Here is a 19,045-nt window from a genome sequence, read left to right on the forward strand (position 1 = left end):
TATATATATATATAAAATTATGAAACTTTTAATGATTGTTGTTATTAAAGAAATTTGGATGTTTTTTTTCCCAAATTAGATTATAATTAACTTAAAATCTCAACATCACTTCAAAAAATGGTTTCCTCCTGAAAAAGTGAATAAAAACATACTCACAATCAATCAATAGTGACTTATTTTATAACAAATACATAATATAAATAAAGAAAGAAAATCAAAACTCTGTATTCTAAAATATATTAATCAACAATATTTCTATATTTCTTCTGAAATATAGGAGGAAGTGAAAAATGTTTAAAAACTGCCTATAAAGATTTAATATTTCTACAGTTGATGAAAGAAATATTGATCTCTTACCTGCAGAATATCAGATTTCCTTCATTTTGGTGTAGGGTAATTAATGATTTGAAATTCAATAATTCCTTTCTTTTTAAATTTCAACCTCTTCAATTGCAATCAATAATTTCAATTTTTAATAATATTAGATATAGGCAGACATGGTCTTTCTTGACAGTACATAACAAGGGATATAACTCTACCTCCATTTAGGACTAATGGAGTGATTACAGTTACATAAGATATAAAATTATCAGAATTTTCAAAAAAGCCTGAACCATTATTCAAATATTCATCGAAAGAGCTACTCACTTTGATATAGATAAACCATACCCTTCTGTTGTAAAAGTGAGAAGGATACATTAAATAATGTAGTCCTAAATTATGATAAGATTTGTCAGGCTTGTGAACGTTGGCTTGTTCAATAAAGGTGTAGACTTGGAGTTAATCAACAACTTGGATGCTCAAGTATCATTGTTAATATTGTTAATGTGCTTCCTGTGTACATGCATAATATATATATATATATATACACACACACACACACACATGCACACACATGCACATGTGTGAGTGTGTGTGTTTGTGTGTGTGCATCTAGGCATAGTATGGCCAAAAGGTTAAGATCTTTGTTTTGCATCAAAGAGGTCTAGGGTTCAATTCCACTGTGTGACACCTTGGCCAAATGTCATTTTCTATAGCCTTGTGTTGATCCATAACTTCTGAGTGAAATTGGAAAGGCAAAAACTGCAGAGAAGACTCTCAAGTGGATTGAACCTAGAATTCAGAAAGTACAGCCTTATCACTCACTGTTTTTTTACTGACTCTACACTTCACTCGGAGAAATACATGAATACTACATCTGCAGAATGTTCAGTCATTATTTGTTAATACTGGAGCTGATAATTTAGTTGATTAAACAACTGAATCATCATTGTTGAACAATGGACATCTACCACTTATAGCAGGAAACATAGATGAGGGCAGCAGCATCAAACTCCCTCATTCACTAAATACCTCATATCAAAGAAGGTTTCAGATAATGAAGGTGTAGCACAGCCAACGGTGGTGCCCCAGCATGACCACAGTTTTTGAAGCTGAAACAAGTTAAAGAGTTATATATATATATCATCATAATCGTTTAACGTCCATTTTCCATGCTGGCATGGGTTGCACCAGGTTCCAATCTGATCTGGTGTAGTGGTTGTTTTTTACGTGCCACTGGCATGGGAGCCAGTCAGGCAGCACTGGCATCAGCCACATTCAGATGGTGCTTTTCATGTGCTACCAGCACAGGAGCCAGTTGGGGGAGTGGGGCTGGCATGTATATATAATAATTGATGAAGAAAATGGAAGATAGATTTAACACTTGTCTTTATTCAGTATGACAATTGTTTCAACTCATCCTGAAACTGTCTGTTATGGGTAAGATATTGTGCATCTAATTGTGTTGCATCAATCTGTGCAGATTGTGTCAGATCAGGTGCATGCTTAAAGAATGGGTCATCCCACTAGATACACTAGATATATTAGTGGATGTCCCACTAGATTGATGTAACACATTGGGATGCACAGACAGTTGCAGGATGGGTTGAAATGATTGTCATACTGAATAAAGACTAGTGCTAAATCTATTTTCTGTTTCTTTTGTCAATTATTATCTCAACTAACACTGCAGAATTCCTGAAGTAGATCTAGAAAAAATATATCCCAACTGTGGATGACACCAGGCAGCCCATACTGTGAATGCGCTTTACTCAACACACTAATTGACATATACTTATTAGTCCAAAGACATTACACACACACATATATATATATATATATATATATATATATATTTATCACATAAATATATTAGCTCTATACATTGTAGCATGCATTGTGAATTATACTTTTGATAAAGCTTGTCTCTTGTTATAGCATAATGCTTCCAACTAGTTGTAGTTTTGTTTATATTTAATCCATGTTATTTAAATACCTCTATTATACTTTTAACTTTGGTTAAGTGTCGTGAAAGTTGTGATTAAATTCGGGTTATTTGTAGTTAGAAAATTATCCCATGTATTCACTATTGTGCTTCATTGTTGAGGTTTTACGTAAATCAGTGCAAAATTAATATAAATGCAATATGAAATACACAGTTGTCTTAGGACTATAAAATTCATTGAATTATTGTGATCATTTTCTCTCTGACATTATATTATAATTTAAGCGATGATTGATATTTTAGTCTGTAAAACCCAGTAGTTTAAAATGTGATATGGGATATATGTATACATACACATATGTTTACTTGCATAGTCATTGACATTGGTGAGGGAGAACTGAGACATGCACAAACCGATAGTGTTAAGTCAGCCAGTCAATATGGTTCAGTTCATGTTTGTTATGTATGAACAAATTTAATTTATTATATAGTTAGCTTCTTTAATATTAAATTTCTGATATTAGTTTTGATATAATTGTAAGATCCTTCTTATGACATCTGTCCAAATGTTTTTAATGGCATAAGCATATGTATAAATGCAGATATGCAGTTTGAAAATGGTGTAACTAATGTAAGAACCTGCAACATTTATTATTAGTTAAGTTGTACATCATGTAGGATTATATATATGTTAACATTATTTGTAGAGCAGTTGGCTAAAGTGTGTATTTTGAAGCCATGCATAGATAAATCCCCAGACTGGAATTTTTTCAAGGATGATCCAAGGTGTGCCTGTTGTATTTTCAGTCCCTACATGTCCAATACATGAAGCAGTTGTCCAGTTATTAGATTGTAGCAGTTTAAAAAAGATTTATGTTTTGTTGGTGGTGTGAACCTTCTTTCAATTTATATTACCTATCCAGTTTCCATCATAGAGTGGTGGGTAGGCATTAGATGTTAACATCCTTTGAAACTGCTAGAATTGGCAGGTTTGTTTCATGCTTCACTGCATCAGCTGTGTCAACATATTTCATTTTGTATTATGTAGGCATATCTGTATATGTATATATGTGTGTGTGTGGGTATACATATATATATATATATATATATGTATATATATATATATATATACAGACGCACACTCACTCACTCACTCACACACACACACACACACACACACACACACACACACACACACACACATACACATGTGGATATACATGATTAAAGTTCTGTAAGCATTCAAACTTTTCAGAATGTTGTCATATTCAGATGCTAAGAAATATTTTAATTTTATTGCAAGAGAATTAATAGCAATTCAATAAACATACTGTCTTAGCTTTACATACTCCCTTAGCTGTACATGCTGTCTTAGTTATACACCATTCTCTTTCTTTGAGTTTGACATATAGCTCTGCACAAAGGAATGATATTCCAAACAAATATTTTATATGTTGTATGTAAAAATCTTTGAAGAATGCATAGTATTGTTTTGGGGCTGAATATTATTGAATTTGATGTGCTTATAAACACATTAATTATCTGATAAAACACTGAAATGATAGTAAAATTTTAATACGAATATGGAGCAGTTATTTTAGGTTTTGATAGGATGATTATTGACAAAAAAATTATACTTTGAGAAATTAATGATCAAAGCCTTTTGAGAGAGTTTAATAAAGTAAATAGTCTGCCATTTATAATCGTAAAAATTAAATCAACTTCACCATTATTATTATTTTTTTTTTTTTTCATTAATTCCCCAAATAAGCCACATTGAAATTTCTCTTGCACATTCATTATTTTGCTTAAGTGTCACTTCTAACTTTTCAGATAATCTTCAATTAAGTGTTTTGAAGTAATTTTTCTAATGTGATGCTCTAATTCCATGGAATACTTATTAAATAAAAGAAAAGTTAGAATAAATAAGCTTTGAAATTGTATTCATTTAAATGTGATCTGGAATGTCTGATAACTTTGTGTCTTACTTTCTTGTACGATAGACTTATATTGAAATTTATCATTATTATTGTTGGTGTTATTATTATCATTATTATTATTATTATTAGTTAATATAGACTAATTTGTGTTTGAAATAATAAGATTAAATTGGTGTTTTCATTTTCAGGGAGAGTTTAAAACTATGTAAGCTCTGTAGAATCTGGTGTATATTAAATGGTGTTGGAAAGACAACTTGCCATTTGTCTAGACTGAAATATGAAGAAAACTAAATTAGGAAATTTTATTTTGATTAGCTAACTATATTTTTATTTCAACTAGATGATAGAAATGGTAAGACTTTGCTACAAGACAACTACATAAAAATATGACATTTTAGCAGCAAGAAATTATCCACTTGTTTGATAGATTTTATTCATTAATTAATAAAGATTAACAATGAGTTTGTTTTTTTGTTTTTTTTTAACTGGGAATTTCTATTAAGTGAGGTCATGAAAGTCATTGACAAATAAACCTTTTGAAAAGATATGAAAATAATGAATAAGAATTAAGAAACAGTTGCTTAAATGATCAAATTAGTCAATTTTTTAGTGCTTAGTTTTTACACAATTACTGTTTTTGTTGCTCAAGTTATCTTAGCAATAAAATCATTTTTGACACAATTTCAGACATCAATTTATCCACTGTAGTTAGTTTTATAACTGCTAGTCTTTCTTTTAGTGTTCCTCTTCTGTTGAAACTGATAAGAGATAATGAAATTATATGTGTTAATTTGTTGAAAACAGAATTTATAGCCTTGTAAATGATATGCTTTGTAAATGGGTTATATCTTTGTCAATACTGTACTGTGTTTGAAATATGTCTACACTCATTTAAATCGTATCATAATGTGTGTATTTAAAAATATTGTGATAGTTTATAAATTTCCTGAAAGTATGCTAAAACATGTATTGAAATTACTATGATAATCTTTTAAATGATATCTGTTGGAAATGATATATATTGTATTAAAGATAAAATTTTATTCCTTATTTTTATCAACTTCGGCTTGCTTTCTATATATGGATATTGTTTTTATTTAGTCTATGCATTTTTTTTTTATTTCTCTCTGTCCATTATGGCATCATTTTCCATTCCTGTTTCTTAATTATTATTGTTTATACTGTGCATCTGTGTATGCAGTGAGAATGAAAATATCTTGTAAACATAAATGGTTTTAGTGTGTTGCTATCAAGTCAGCCTTGTGGAAGCTATTTCTTTTCAGAATATTAATTGCGATCAGGTATCAAAAATGTGTGTGTGAAGGGATATACCTATATTAGTCTTACTTTATCAGTTTATCACCACTCTATGATATGTGTATGAGTGTGCATCAAACAGGAAATATGAAGCAAATAGAATTGATTATCTTGAAGTTACATGAATGAATATTCCAATCCTCATGGCTGAGGGTTGGAGACATCAGATACAACCACCACTTGTTGTGACACATGCTGTAGCCATGTCAGTGACAGTTCTCTCAGAGTTTTGGGTTTGTTGTATCATCATGCTTTCTTCAGAATGAATAGGGTTAGATGATCTCCAGTTCTCTTCCTCCCCAATGTACTATCAAATTTCACTCTCTTACCCTTTGCCTCTTCACAGACACTCACGAGCAGGTAAGGCTTTTTGCTCAGAGTTCCTTCTAAGTCTAGATGCCTTCCAAGACAACTCACATGTTTTCCAGAGACATGCTTTAAGAATGCTCAATCCCAGTGGTCTTACAGACATTAACTCAGAATTCCAAGTCCCTACACTGGTGCTATCTAGTCATTGATTCTACATTAGGTTCGTCTGTGCTTTTGACAAGGTATTTTTTTGTTCTAGGTTTCTAGTCACCCTTCTCACCAGGAATGCTTGACAGTGCCATCTGAAAGCATGGGCACACCGGGCAGTTGCATATGGCGTAGTGGTTAAGAGCGCAGCTACTACTACTACTACTACTACTAATAATAATAATAATAATAATAGTAATAGTAATAATGATAACAACAGCAACAACAACATCGAAAAATACCTTAGGAATGAGAACCCAGGTTCAAAATTTCCCCAAGACACCTGATGAAGGCTGGAGGGTATATTGACTGAAACGTGTTAACAACAAACAAGATGAGGACAAATATCCGTCAATTGTAAATGATGTGCATTTATGACATTCATACTTTTCTCAGTGACTAATGCAACTTATGAAATGTCCTGTTCAGGATAGAAAGTGAGATTGTGATATTCTTTGTGTCAAGAAACAATACTGCAGCATTCACCCACTAAAATAGCATCTAATGAGAGCTAGTAAGGGAGTTGCTATGTAGTCATTTGAGCTGCTAAGAATAGCATCCAAATAACCCTCAAAAAGTGCCATAGCATGTTTTTAAAAGACTATACTGATGAGCCCCCACCTTGGAAAAATATGAGATTATCTTGGCTTGAAGACCTTTGATTCTAGAGTTAAATAATATTTAATAATTGGATCTAATTTAAGGCTCAAGATAATTTTGAGGGGAGGATGTTTAGTTAAAACCACCAACCTTGTACTTGGTACTTTATTTCACTGGACCCTTGTAGAACAAAAGTTAACTTCAGTAAGATATAAACTCAGAACAGAGAGAGCCAGAACAATATCACATGATATATAATGCTGATGATGATGATGATTTCAAATTCTGGCACAAGGCCAGCAATTTCAGGTGAGAGGCTAAGTTGATTACATTAACCCCAGTGCTCAATTGATACTTATTTTATTGACCCTGAAAGGATGAAGGGCAAATTTGAACTCAGACCATAAAGGCAGACAAAATGTCACTGAGCATTTTGCCCAGTGTGCTAATGATTCTGCCAGTTTGCTGCCTTAATCATGATAATGATGTATTCCAATAAAGTAACGAAGTGTCAGAAATATCATGAATAGAGAAGGGAAATTGAAGACTTGTCTCTTTGGGCATAAAGCAGTTGAAGTGAGTGAAGTGGTTTTCAATTGGAATTGACACCAAGTTGATGACTGTTTTGCTGAGATGTTATCAATGCTTTTTCGTGTTCGCCATAAGTATAAATATAATGGTGATGCTTCAATAGAGGCAGTATAATGTCAATTGAATCTTAAGGTGATAAATTACAAAATAAATACCATGAGAAGTTGAAGTCAAGATATGAATAACACAAGTCATTATATTAATAATTGAAATATGAACCATAATCTTTAACAGCTGCTTAGTGACAACTTTGATATCGTGCTAAGAATTCTATGCCTCAAAGAAATATTTTGCTTAATAATTCTTTTTGTAACTGGATTGCAAATCACATATAAAGATATAAATGAAAGTGTATAAATATTGGATTAAAAACCCCTTTAGATAGGAAAAGTTGAAGACTTCCTGTGGGACTCAAACCCACATCTCAACTTCTCCTGTAGACATGGCAGCTGTTCTACCATTGAATCAAAGCAATCCTTCAAATTTCTCAATCTGTTTTAGAAACTTTGTTCTTTCCAGTGAGAATTGTCTGCTCTTGATGTAATAATTTATAAACTTTCAAGGAAATGTGAAATAATTATCTTTGGAAGTGGATCTCGGAGCACATATAAAGCTTTAAATAAATAACATGAAAATGTTAGCAGATGAGGGTTTGAATCCCATGGGTAGCCTTTGACCTTTTCTATCCAAAAGGATTTTTCAACCCAATATTTACATGCTACAATTTATAGCTTTATATTTGCTTCAAGATCCAGTTCCAAAGAGAATTATTTCACATTCTCTCGAAAGTTTATAAGTTCTTATGATGTCAACATCTTAAAATATTTTTGGAACAGAAAGATCTAGCTATAGCCCCTCTTTTGTTTCGGAGTTAACTCCCCCTGTAAACCCTACATCTCACATCATTATTTTTCTTGTCTTTATTACTTTCTAAAGTGAATTAAGAAACAATTCTCTTGGTTTCGTATAATATTTCAGTAATAGACCCTTTGATTATATGTTTGTTGTGTGTGTGTGTTATCATTCTTCCTTTAGTTTCATTAAATGTCTGGTTTAGAGGGAAGTAAATTTCAGGTTGGACTTTTATAGCCAGATGTACTTCCTGGCACCAATCTTTAGTTGTTTTTCATGTAAAAGATTTTAGATTCTAGATGAATTTGAAATAAGAGCTTGTGGATGATTTGTTGACAGGAAACTTCAACAGACTTCACTGATTGTGGCCCAACCACACGTGACATCACTGTCCACACACATAGCATAGTTTAGTAAACATTCACACAGACCCACATGCATACATATATATATATATATATATATATATATATATATATATATATATATCATCATCATCATCTTCATCCACATAAATATGGGTGTACCAATATGAGAAAAACACTGAATGCATTAGTAGTGTTTATTAATTTAAAGATGCCGATTCACTCTGATACTACTTCAACCACTGATAGAGTGCTCATCAGCTTTGTGTGTGTGCGTGTGTGTGTATTTATATATATATATATATATTATTTATTACTAGTTTCTTGCATTTTCTTTTATGCCAATGTTTTTTTAATGCAATCTTATATTCAAATATTGAGCACTTCTTTGGTTTCCAAATTTTTCTCTTGTTCTAAAATATTTTTTCTCTCACCTTTCTTATTCATGAATATTTACAGTTTATAGTTTGCTTAGTGTTATCTTACTTAATTTTTCTGTTCTTGAGTTGGATATTTTTTTCTGTTGATAAAGTTCCAGCTTGTACTTCTTTCTCCCCCATCCCTAAACTAGTAAATATTGGTGGAGTTCACATAATTTGCTCAACTGTCACTTTATATCATTTGTATATTTTTATCCATAAATTGCACATGGTTAAAAAAAAAACAGAGCTACAATTCTAAAATCCTTTTTATAAATTGTGGCGAACACGATTGAGAAGGAGGTAAGCATCTGATAAACTGATTCTGCAGCCTGGTGTCAACTTGTGGTAGGAGCCATTTGATTTCACTTCAACTGCTAATGCCCTTTTAAAGACATGACTGTAATAAGATTTATTTCCCTGTTCTATAGTGCAATTTTACCTTATCAAAATGTACTAATATTTATTATTCTATAAAATACTAATATTTAATGAGATATTTGATCAAGTAACTTTATTGTTTTTATTTATCTTTGATTTTAGTACTTGGTTCTCTCGAAACATCATTCATGTGTATTTTGCTCATCATACAATTAAATCTATTTTTCACTTTTCTCTTATGGAAAAGACCAACTTCAGTTATAGTTTTCTTTTAAATTTTCAGTTTATCAACTTCTTTCTTTTAAGTTAATAACTTTAAGTTTTCATTATGTTTTATCATGATACAATAATCATTTTGTTTTTTAGTATTTTTTAATTAATTTTTTTTAAATAGTTCAGTTTTTATTTTCTTTTTAGGTGATACGAAATTTCCTTACTTGAATTTAACTCACATCTAAGATGTGTAATATAATATTTTTTTCATGGTAGTTTTTGTGTTTGTGTGCATTTGTTTTGTTTTTTCTTCCCTCCCCTCTTTATTATTTCATATATACTTAGATGGAAAACATAATGCACCAGTAGTTTATATTTTCCAGATGCTGTCGAAAGACATTCATACCAATTCTATATGGATGCTGTATACACAAGACTTAATTATTATAAACTTCATTTTTTTTTTTTTTACTTGCAGAAGAGGAACATATTTCCAGTTTAATCAATAGACATTAATAAGTAAACCTGATAAGTGCAAATATATATATATATATATATATATATATATATATATATATATATATATATATATATATATATATATAGTTAATAATATATTTGTATAATTTGGAGAGCTATATTCTAATCATGGTACTAAACTTACACATCTAGAGATATATTTTGATATATTTTGTGTATATATATATGCGTGTGTGAGTGTATTAAAATATCATATATAGTTTTCTTTATTTCAACTATCATGTATAGCCCATTTCTTATTCCTTTTTTTTTTGTGTGTGTCTCAGTACCTGGTATTTTTGTTAAATATATTCTTCAATATTTCTTAGAACTTTCTTTTATGTTTCTTCATATTTTGATAATTTTTCTTTCATCAAAAAAATATAGCAAATATCACATGTCCAAATTTTACATTTGAACACTCAAGAATGTTGGACTTACATTTTCGTGCTTTGAAACGGACTGGTTTTCTATTCCTTTTTTTTTGTTCTTTTTTTCTCTTTTAGTTTATATGAAAGGTTTTCTGGGTTATCATCATAAAATAGAACGTTTTACTATCACAACTGAAATTTTTTTATAGTAATTAACAAAAAAACATTATCATATGATTGTTAACATCAATAGAATGTTACTAGTAATTTATCGAAAGGTGTCTTTTGATCAGTGCAATTTAACATGTAAATTTCCCTTCCAATAGGGAGAAGACTAGCCCAAGGTCGCCAGAAATTACTGAAGCATTTTAGACGAAGTTCTGGTCCTGGGCATAATTCAAGTTTCCGTCACAATAGGAGTTTCCGGTTGAAAAGGCAAGAAGGCGGGAGTAAGTACATAATTTTTTTTCCTCTTTCCAGGTTTTTCATATTTATTGATCTAAAGAAACCCATAGTAACCAATTTGTTATGGAGAAAGGAACAGGGCAAAGATAGGATAGCTAATGTTTAATTTTAAATGATATATTATTACTTGGTCAGTTTTTAACATTGATTCAGAAATGGTGGTGTTACCATCTTCCCTAAGAAGCAAATGGATAATGTAGGGGCAGTTAGATTTATGGGATTTTCAGGTCAACCAAAAGCTTTATGGGTGAAATATTGGAAATGAAAACTGTGTAGAAATTTATGAGAGGGACCATGCCTTATCTTGAGTAGCAGCTTTAATTCATCACTCTATTTAATACCACAATCCAGCACATGGATGGCTTTAGTTGAGTCTATTCTGTTGCAAGTATTCAAGCCAAGTCTTAGATGTGAAGATAACATCTTGTTACTGAGGCCCTCTGAAGAGTCAGTAAAAATATTAAAAAAAAGAAGTATTAGAAGATTTTATCTTACCTTGACAAATCCATCAACAACAACAGAGTCAGAGACAAAGTACCTAACTACAGGATAGGAAAGGATTCTGCTACATTCAGCTGACTTTTCAAATGTGTAAGAGTAAGAAGCATTTTCATACTACCTAGAGAATGTTTTGTAATTCTAGCACAATCTCTCTTTTTTATATGACTGAGAGCAGTGGCATCTAAAGAACAGCCAAGAAGGGAAACCTGATTTACTAGAAATAGCTAAATCTCATTCAGGTTACATCCTATTATCATAAAGAAAGGATGGACATCATTGATTAGTTTACTCTTCCACTGTTTGATTAAAAGTTGGGTGATGATGGCTGGAAAACTTTTGTTCATTGTTTTGCTTAATCAAGCAACAGCTAGACAATAACAGCCCTTATAAATGCAGATGCTTTTGCAAAATCCTGGAAATTCTAGATGTAAAGAAGCTAGTCGAGCAACAACCATTGTTTGCAATCGTAATTAAATGAGATCTCACTTGTCTGGGTGATATTACACTACAACCATCAATTAGATCTGCAAACCAAGTAAAATAATTGTATGTGAATAGACAGATGAAAATTGCACCAGTGAAGGATAACCATTATGGATCTCTGGACAATGATTATATGTTGAACTAACACAATAAAGATTGTCATTGACTGAGATCTTTGACTGCCTTCTCTTAAGTATGAGTCCAAATTAATTTTCAATGATTATTGGGAAATATGTGACATCTTTTCATGTTCAGAATTGCTGAAGCCTGGAATAAACTACCTGCATCAATTGTTAGTTGTCGTGCCACTATGTTCTTCAGATCTTCTATGCTTCTTGAAATTGTTATAGGCATAAGGCCTGAAATTTTGATGGAGGGGGCTAGTTGACTACATCGACCCCAGTGCTCAACTTGTACTTATTTTATAAACCCTGAAAATATGAAAGGCAGCGTTTGAACTCAAAATGTAAATACAGATAAAATGCTACTAAGCATTTTGTCCAGCATGCTAATGATTCTGCTAGTTTGATGCCTTATTAGAACATCTTATAATGTACGCATGCACACACACACACACACATGCACTCAATACATTTATTGAAACCTTTCTTTGATTGATTGTCAGGTATCAAGCGGTTTGGAAGCATACGTTCCAGAAAGATTAGTAGTCAGTCTATCCGGTCAGATAAAAAGTTTTTAGAAGAGGAACAAATGGAAGGCGGTGATTCACAACAAGCTACTAGTGACCATGAAGCACAAGAAAGTCACACTGATCAAGATGCCTACGACGAGAAAAACTTGGGTCAAAATATGCCATGGATTAAAGTAAGATGACATCAATTGAATGTTTTGCAATGATTTTTTAGAAATCTTTTTATAAATTGAATATATCATTGAATTTATCTATAGATGTATGTTGAACTTTTATTTCTATGAGGGCACATGACCTAATGGTTAGGATGTTGCACTCTCAATCGCAAGACCATGGTTCCAGTTCTTGGACCAGGTGGTGCGTTGTGTTCTTGAGTAAAACTCTCCATCTCATGTTGGTCTGTGATCACTTCAACACTTGATGTATGGTACAGTGTGCGCCCACACAGGCAATGTCGATTTGATGGAGGGAGTGAGCTGATGTATAACACATACATTTGATCATTGTTAACAAATCATCTGGTGCAGGTTGTTCAGCAAGAAATTGCTGAACCACCTTTCTCACACTACCATCATCATCATCATCATCATCATCATCATCATATCTTTGTTTTTTCCTCCTTAAATGTTAAAAAAGTTTAATATTAAACTGAATTGTTTCTCAGAAGTTTTAGTCGTAGTACATATTTAGTAACATTTAAGAAGGGAAATGTTTTGGCTTGCTTGGCTTCGTCAGACTGCATGTGTCTGTGTGTATGTGTGTGTGTGAGAGAGAGAGAGAGAGAGAAAGAGAGCATCGTTTTCATCATCATTTAGCATCCCTACTCCATCCTGGCATGCTTCAAAATCAGTTTCTGTCTAAACCATGCTAGAACGGACATTAAAACAAGCACCATTAATGTTATTGTTGATTCAGTGTATTGTGCACTTTCTTCTATACAATATGGTTGAGTACTTAGTTAACACCAGTCAGTATTGTTGCTTTATTTTATGTAATGAATTTCTTTCTTCTTTTTTTTTTCAGATTGTTGTCCAACTTGCCAATTTGTCTAATTTCATTTGTACTCACCAAAATTATTGTCACCCATATTGTTATGAGCGACAGCGGCGCAGTTGTTCACGCTTAATCACAGCAGTAAAAAAAATATATGAATCTGTAAAAGAAGTTGAAGTGAAGAAACCTCATAAAGTAGTTGAACTGAGTTCTACATTGCAGAAGGATAAACTCAAAAGAAAAGTATGTTCTTTACAAATAGTAAATATGTAGTAAGGATGACAATGTATTCTTTACATATTGATTTTATTTATGCATTCTTTATTGTATGTATGTGTATCTATGAGTTAAATCATGCAAGAATTATACACTTACCTATAACCTACTGTATTTTCCAATATACAAGTTAATGTGTAGTGTAAGCATGAACTGTAAGCATTCAAACATCATCATCATCACCTTTCCAAATCCTGCTACATTTCACATGGAATTTTTGGTCTTTCAACGTCATCTTGGCATATAAGTCAACCTACCTTTTTGGTTGTAAATTTTAGTCTGGAAAATTCAACTTATATGCTGGAAAATACAGTTTTATGCTATTGGAACATCAGAAGTCTTCTTCCTCGTGTAGTAATTCAAATTAAGACATATTGGAATATTGGACTATCTTCTCAAGATCCATGGAATGATGTGTACTTAGCACCGCAAATTAAGGAAGCAGTCATCAATTATAAATTCCCAAGTACTTTCCATAAAAATACTGCACTTCTTCCACTTCCTGGGTACGGTTAGTACAGCTAAGCTGTTGAAAATGAAATACCTGAAATTCAGTTCTGCGGTCATGATGAACCAGGTTATACTAAACCGTTTTCTCCTCCTCCCCTAATGCATTCTATATTCAATTAATTTTCATTCATTTAAATTCTATTGTTGCCTCCCCTGCCAAGTCTTTTAGATAATCACTTTCATTCATCACTGCATTAAGCATATTAGCATCCAGTTTACTATTAACCCTGTCAAATCGGTTAATTGTAACTCTTATCATAGGATGTTTTATTTCCCAACTCAATTTGTAATAAATTAACTACTGCACTTTTTGTGGTCAGCAGTATTTATCAATGCATAATCAATCCTATCAATAGCTCATAAAGGATAAGGTTACATATGAAAAATGTAATGGTTACACACTTCTTAAAGATATTTTTGCATAACTGAAAGGAAATTACTGCTCGTTAGAAGTAAAAAACAGGTCACAGATTTATTTTGTTGTGATCCATAATTCATGTAAATTACAAAAAAAAAAAAAAGAAGAAAAAAAGATTAACATAAAACAGGTGGAATATTTGAGCCTGATATGATCAATTTAAATGCTAATGGGTTAAGAGACATGTTAAATAAATTAATCTATGTTATTTTACTTAATTGTTAAGACTGGCATGTTCTCTTAAAAATACTTGTAATTCCAGTAAATCTAGAACTTTACTGAAGCCACCTACTCATGCAATTTGTAAAAAATTTGGTGTAAAAGTTATTTTTATAGTGTGTTTGTGTTACATTATATAAAATATGAGCTTTATTTTACCATGAAATCTTGGTTTAAATTTAATTTACTTATGACAATTGCTACATTTGTCTTTTCCAGGAGTCCCTTTTTCAGCAAGCATCGCCCACTCGTAGAAGGGAGAGCACTCCTCTCCTTGAGAAAATTAAATCAGACGTATCCCTCTCTAAATTAAAATTAAGCTCTCCACATTGGAAGAAAGAAGAAAAGCCACACAAGGCAAAAGCTGAACCATTACCAATTGTTAAATATGTCACCACTCAGGTAATTACCATCAATGAAATTTTTACTTCACACTTTCTTATTATAGCACTATTGATCTTATCATTTGTACTAGTGCCCTAAGAAGAATGGCACTTCTCTTTATACTCACAAGCTCTCCACTTAGAATCATAGAAAGGATGAGAGAGATTGTTGTAGTTGAAAAATAAAACTTGACAATTAGTAGTTAGCAATTTTGTAGAAGCATTTAGGTCAAAAGAAAACTTATTAACATACCATTCTTCAGAATAAAGGACATCATGAAATGTTTTGTGTGGAAATATACTGAGGGAAAACAAAAATGCAAAAACTGGAGACAGATTTTGGTGACAGAGTTTGGAGTATATTCAGATAATTCTAAAGATCAGAGATTATTATGTTAGTGATGAGATAACAGGAGAACACATTAGAATATGTATTGGTGGGTTATATACAGTGTGTGATTGGTAAATTGTCGCCATTTTATATTTTTTTATTTTGTGCATGTGCATTGTTTGTTTTTAATTTTGTCCATGACACAGTACACAAGGATCAGTTGGGCACCATCTGTGAGAAAAACAGCAACATGATGCATTTCACTCTGCCAGGTATTTGGAATTGACATGCTGTACTGCTTGGCATTTGTACCGGAAGCTCCAATACGAACATTTCAGAGTGTTAGGGTGTCAGTCTGAGGACATGTACTGAGAGTGATAAAAATCAAACTTCTAGTCAACATCATGGTGTTTGGAGTGATCACTAGTAATGGCGATGTTATGCCTCCATTCATCTTCCCACATGGCCTCAGACTCAACACAGAGGCCTACATCAAGTGCCTGGAGGAGATAGTGCTGCCCTGGGTCAAGAGGGTGGCCGCTGGAAGACCCTGTGTCTTGCAACAGGACTCTGCACCATACCACACAAGCAGGAGAACCCAGTCATGGCTGTCAGACAATTTCTGCGACCATATCACCCTTAACATCTAGCCACCTAACTCCCCAAACTGCAACCCCCTTGATTATTATGTGTAGGGCACAGTTGAGCGAGAGACCAACAAAACTCCTTGTAACAACAAAGATGACCTGAAGGCAAGGATTATGGCAGCATTCACCAACTTAAACAAGGAGACTGTTCAAAAGAATTGCAGGAGATTCCGAAGTCGTCTGGAGGCTATAATTGAAGCCAATGGCAATTTTATTGAATAAATTTACCCTTTAATATTTCAAGATATTTTTATGTAATTTTGGTAACTATATCTGTTAAAATGAGATGTCGGTGTTATTTTCATTTTTGCATAATTTTGATGACAGTTTATTCATTGCATCCTGTACATACACACATACATATGTAAAATAGATAGATAGATACACACATACATACATACATACATACATACATACATACATACATACATACGCTGAATTATTGAGAAATCTGCAGTTACTCTATCCAAATTACAAGTTCAGGTTTATACCAGTAATTATTGAGGCACTGAACATGTAGGACACTGTAAATACCAATCTTGAGAAATTAGGCTTCCCAAAACCAGAAAGGAGAAAGCTGATTCAAAGACTATAGATCCAATCCATCACTGGAACTGTAAAAATCTGTAAAACTTTCCAGAAGTTTATCATTCAAGTATATATGAGCATGTCTAGATATGCAACTATATGCATGAGAAGACATACATAAAACAAAGCATACAAATCAGCACATATACATACATACTAAAATACCCTGTTGTTGATGTTGAAATTCCAATGAAGGAGCCTTGGATCTAGGTTAGAAACCGGTTCTTTCTCTATTGGCAAGAAATCTCGAAATAAAACTGAATAAAGACATACATAAATACATACATACATACAGACAAACAGACAGACACAGTCACATACAGACATATTTATTTATTTATTTAGTGTATCCACTAAATACTACGGAAACTTTAGTTGAGAATGAGTTTTATGGATCTCCAAATTACATAAAAAGATTAACATTTTCCTAATTATTGTACAATATCTTCCACTAAATGTTATGATGACATATTGACTTAAAATTTTGATGTTTTAAAGAATAACAGACTTAGAGATGTATCATATAAAAAAAAAACATCAGCTTCAACATATTCTAATTCCCTATCTTTATGTATACTTTTATTTCCTTAAGGCACATAATCTTACCCAGTCCCCAATGGCAGTTGTGACTAAGGCAGCACCAATATTATCCGAAAATACTTTTGTTGATATGATGCCCGTAGCATGGGAACTCATTTTGGAAAGTGATCAGGAATTGGCTGCTTCTGCAGGTAAGACACACATATTTTCTTGTTAAGTCTGTATATGAAAAATGCCATCCTTGCTTTTTACAAGAAAAAAAAAAACAGACTGGCTTTTGTTGACATCATAGCACTTATCTTATATGTTACTCAAATTCAACTTGAAACTTATGTACCATATACACCTTAGACTTTAATGAAAACAGCAAAACATTAGTCTAAATAAATTGATCCAAAACATGCTTAAGTTAAAGCTGGTAACATTTAATATTCTGTGAGTTCATTCTATCCAGTCAGAAACGGTCTTTTACACACACACACACACACGCACATATACGCGCACGCTCGCATTTCATTTCATATTAGCATGGTTTAAATTAATATATGAGGGGCAGTCAAAAAGTACTTGATTTTATTTTTTTTCCCACCAAAACTAATATCACATGGGCAAAATCTTTTGTGGGAGGTGACTCCACCCTTCCTGTGCATGCTTGAAAATGTTCACACTGGTGGGCCATATCAGTTCTTAGCTATTATGCTGAGAGTACAGACACATAGTCTGCACTCATCGAATTTTTGTTTTCATGCAAGATGACTGAACACATTGAGCATAGATTCATGTCTCATCATCATTGATGATAGTTTTCATGATGTCTCGACCATGGTTTGTGCTGTCCACCATGTTCTGAGTGACTTCCATGCAGAGTTTCTTTTGCTGCTCTGCCAGCACCTTGGGGATGAATTTTGCCGACACCTTCTGAATGCACAAATCCTCTGTTAGAATGGAATATGTTGAGCCTGTGTTTATTCTCACTTCTTGAGCAATTTCCTGGATTGTTACACGATGGTCTTCCATGATATTTCCCTGAACCTTCTCAATCTGTTCCAGGATCAGTACATTCCATTTTGATTTCCACCTACCAAATCCTCTCACAAGACTTTGGTCAGCCTAGGTCTACAGTAGAAGACACTTTCCAAAGGAGCCACACATTGGGACTGAACCTGAGACCACATGGTTGGGAAGCAAGCTTCTTAACCACATAGCCATGTCTGCACCCGTCTACCATCTCTCCCTCTCTCCTTCTCTCTCTCTCTCTCTCTCTTTATATGTATATATAATAACAATTATATATATATACATTATATAATTAGATAAGGGAACAGGAAAAACCCTGCTCCAACATGTTGTAAGAATATGCCAAAAAACATTATAAACTACCTTTAGCTCCTGCAAAAATACGGGTTGTAGACAGGCAAATGAAAAATACAAAATAAAACTCCATGGTCAATTGAGTATTGATCCAATTTCAAGATTAAAGCAGTGAAATAGCTAATTTCTCATCCTCAGCACAATATTTATATATATATACATTATATAATTAGATAAGGGAACAGGAAAAACCCTGCTCCAACATGTTGTAAGAATATGCCAAAAAACATTATAAACTACCTTTAGCTCCTGCAAAAATACGGGTTGTAGACAGGCAAATGAAAAATACAAAATAAAACTCCATGGTCAATTGAGTAT

The 19,045-nt window shown here is 32.6% G+C and overlaps 1 protein-coding gene across 3 annotated transcripts in view; it reads left to right on the forward strand.

Annotated features, from left to right (window-relative positions):
- Positions 1 to 19,045, forward strand: part of LOC106882437 (protein unc-80 homolog) — a 286,116-nt gene that overhangs the window by 123,277 nt on the left and 143,794 nt on the right. For all 3 annotated transcript variants that reach the window (XM_052965566.1, XM_052965567.1, XM_052965568.1), the window contains 5 exons: positions 10,677 to 10,799; positions 12,425 to 12,624; positions 13,475 to 13,687; positions 15,087 to 15,269; positions 17,409 to 17,547. In XM_052965566.1, the coding sequence (XP_052821526.1) occupies positions 10,677 to 10,799; positions 12,425 to 12,624; positions 13,475 to 13,687; positions 15,087 to 15,269; positions 17,409 to 17,547 (858 nt within the window). The remainder of the gene's footprint in view (positions 1 to 10,676; positions 10,800 to 12,424; positions 12,625 to 13,474; positions 13,688 to 15,086; positions 15,270 to 17,408; positions 17,548 to 19,045) is intronic.

This window comes from Octopus bimaculoides, chromosome 2 (assembly GCF_001194135.2).
Source record: "Octopus bimaculoides isolate UCB-OBI-ISO-001 chromosome 2, ASM119413v2, whole genome shotgun sequence".
Taxonomy (NCBI): Eukaryota; Metazoa; Mollusca; class Cephalopoda; order Octopoda; family Octopodidae; genus Octopus; species Octopus bimaculoides.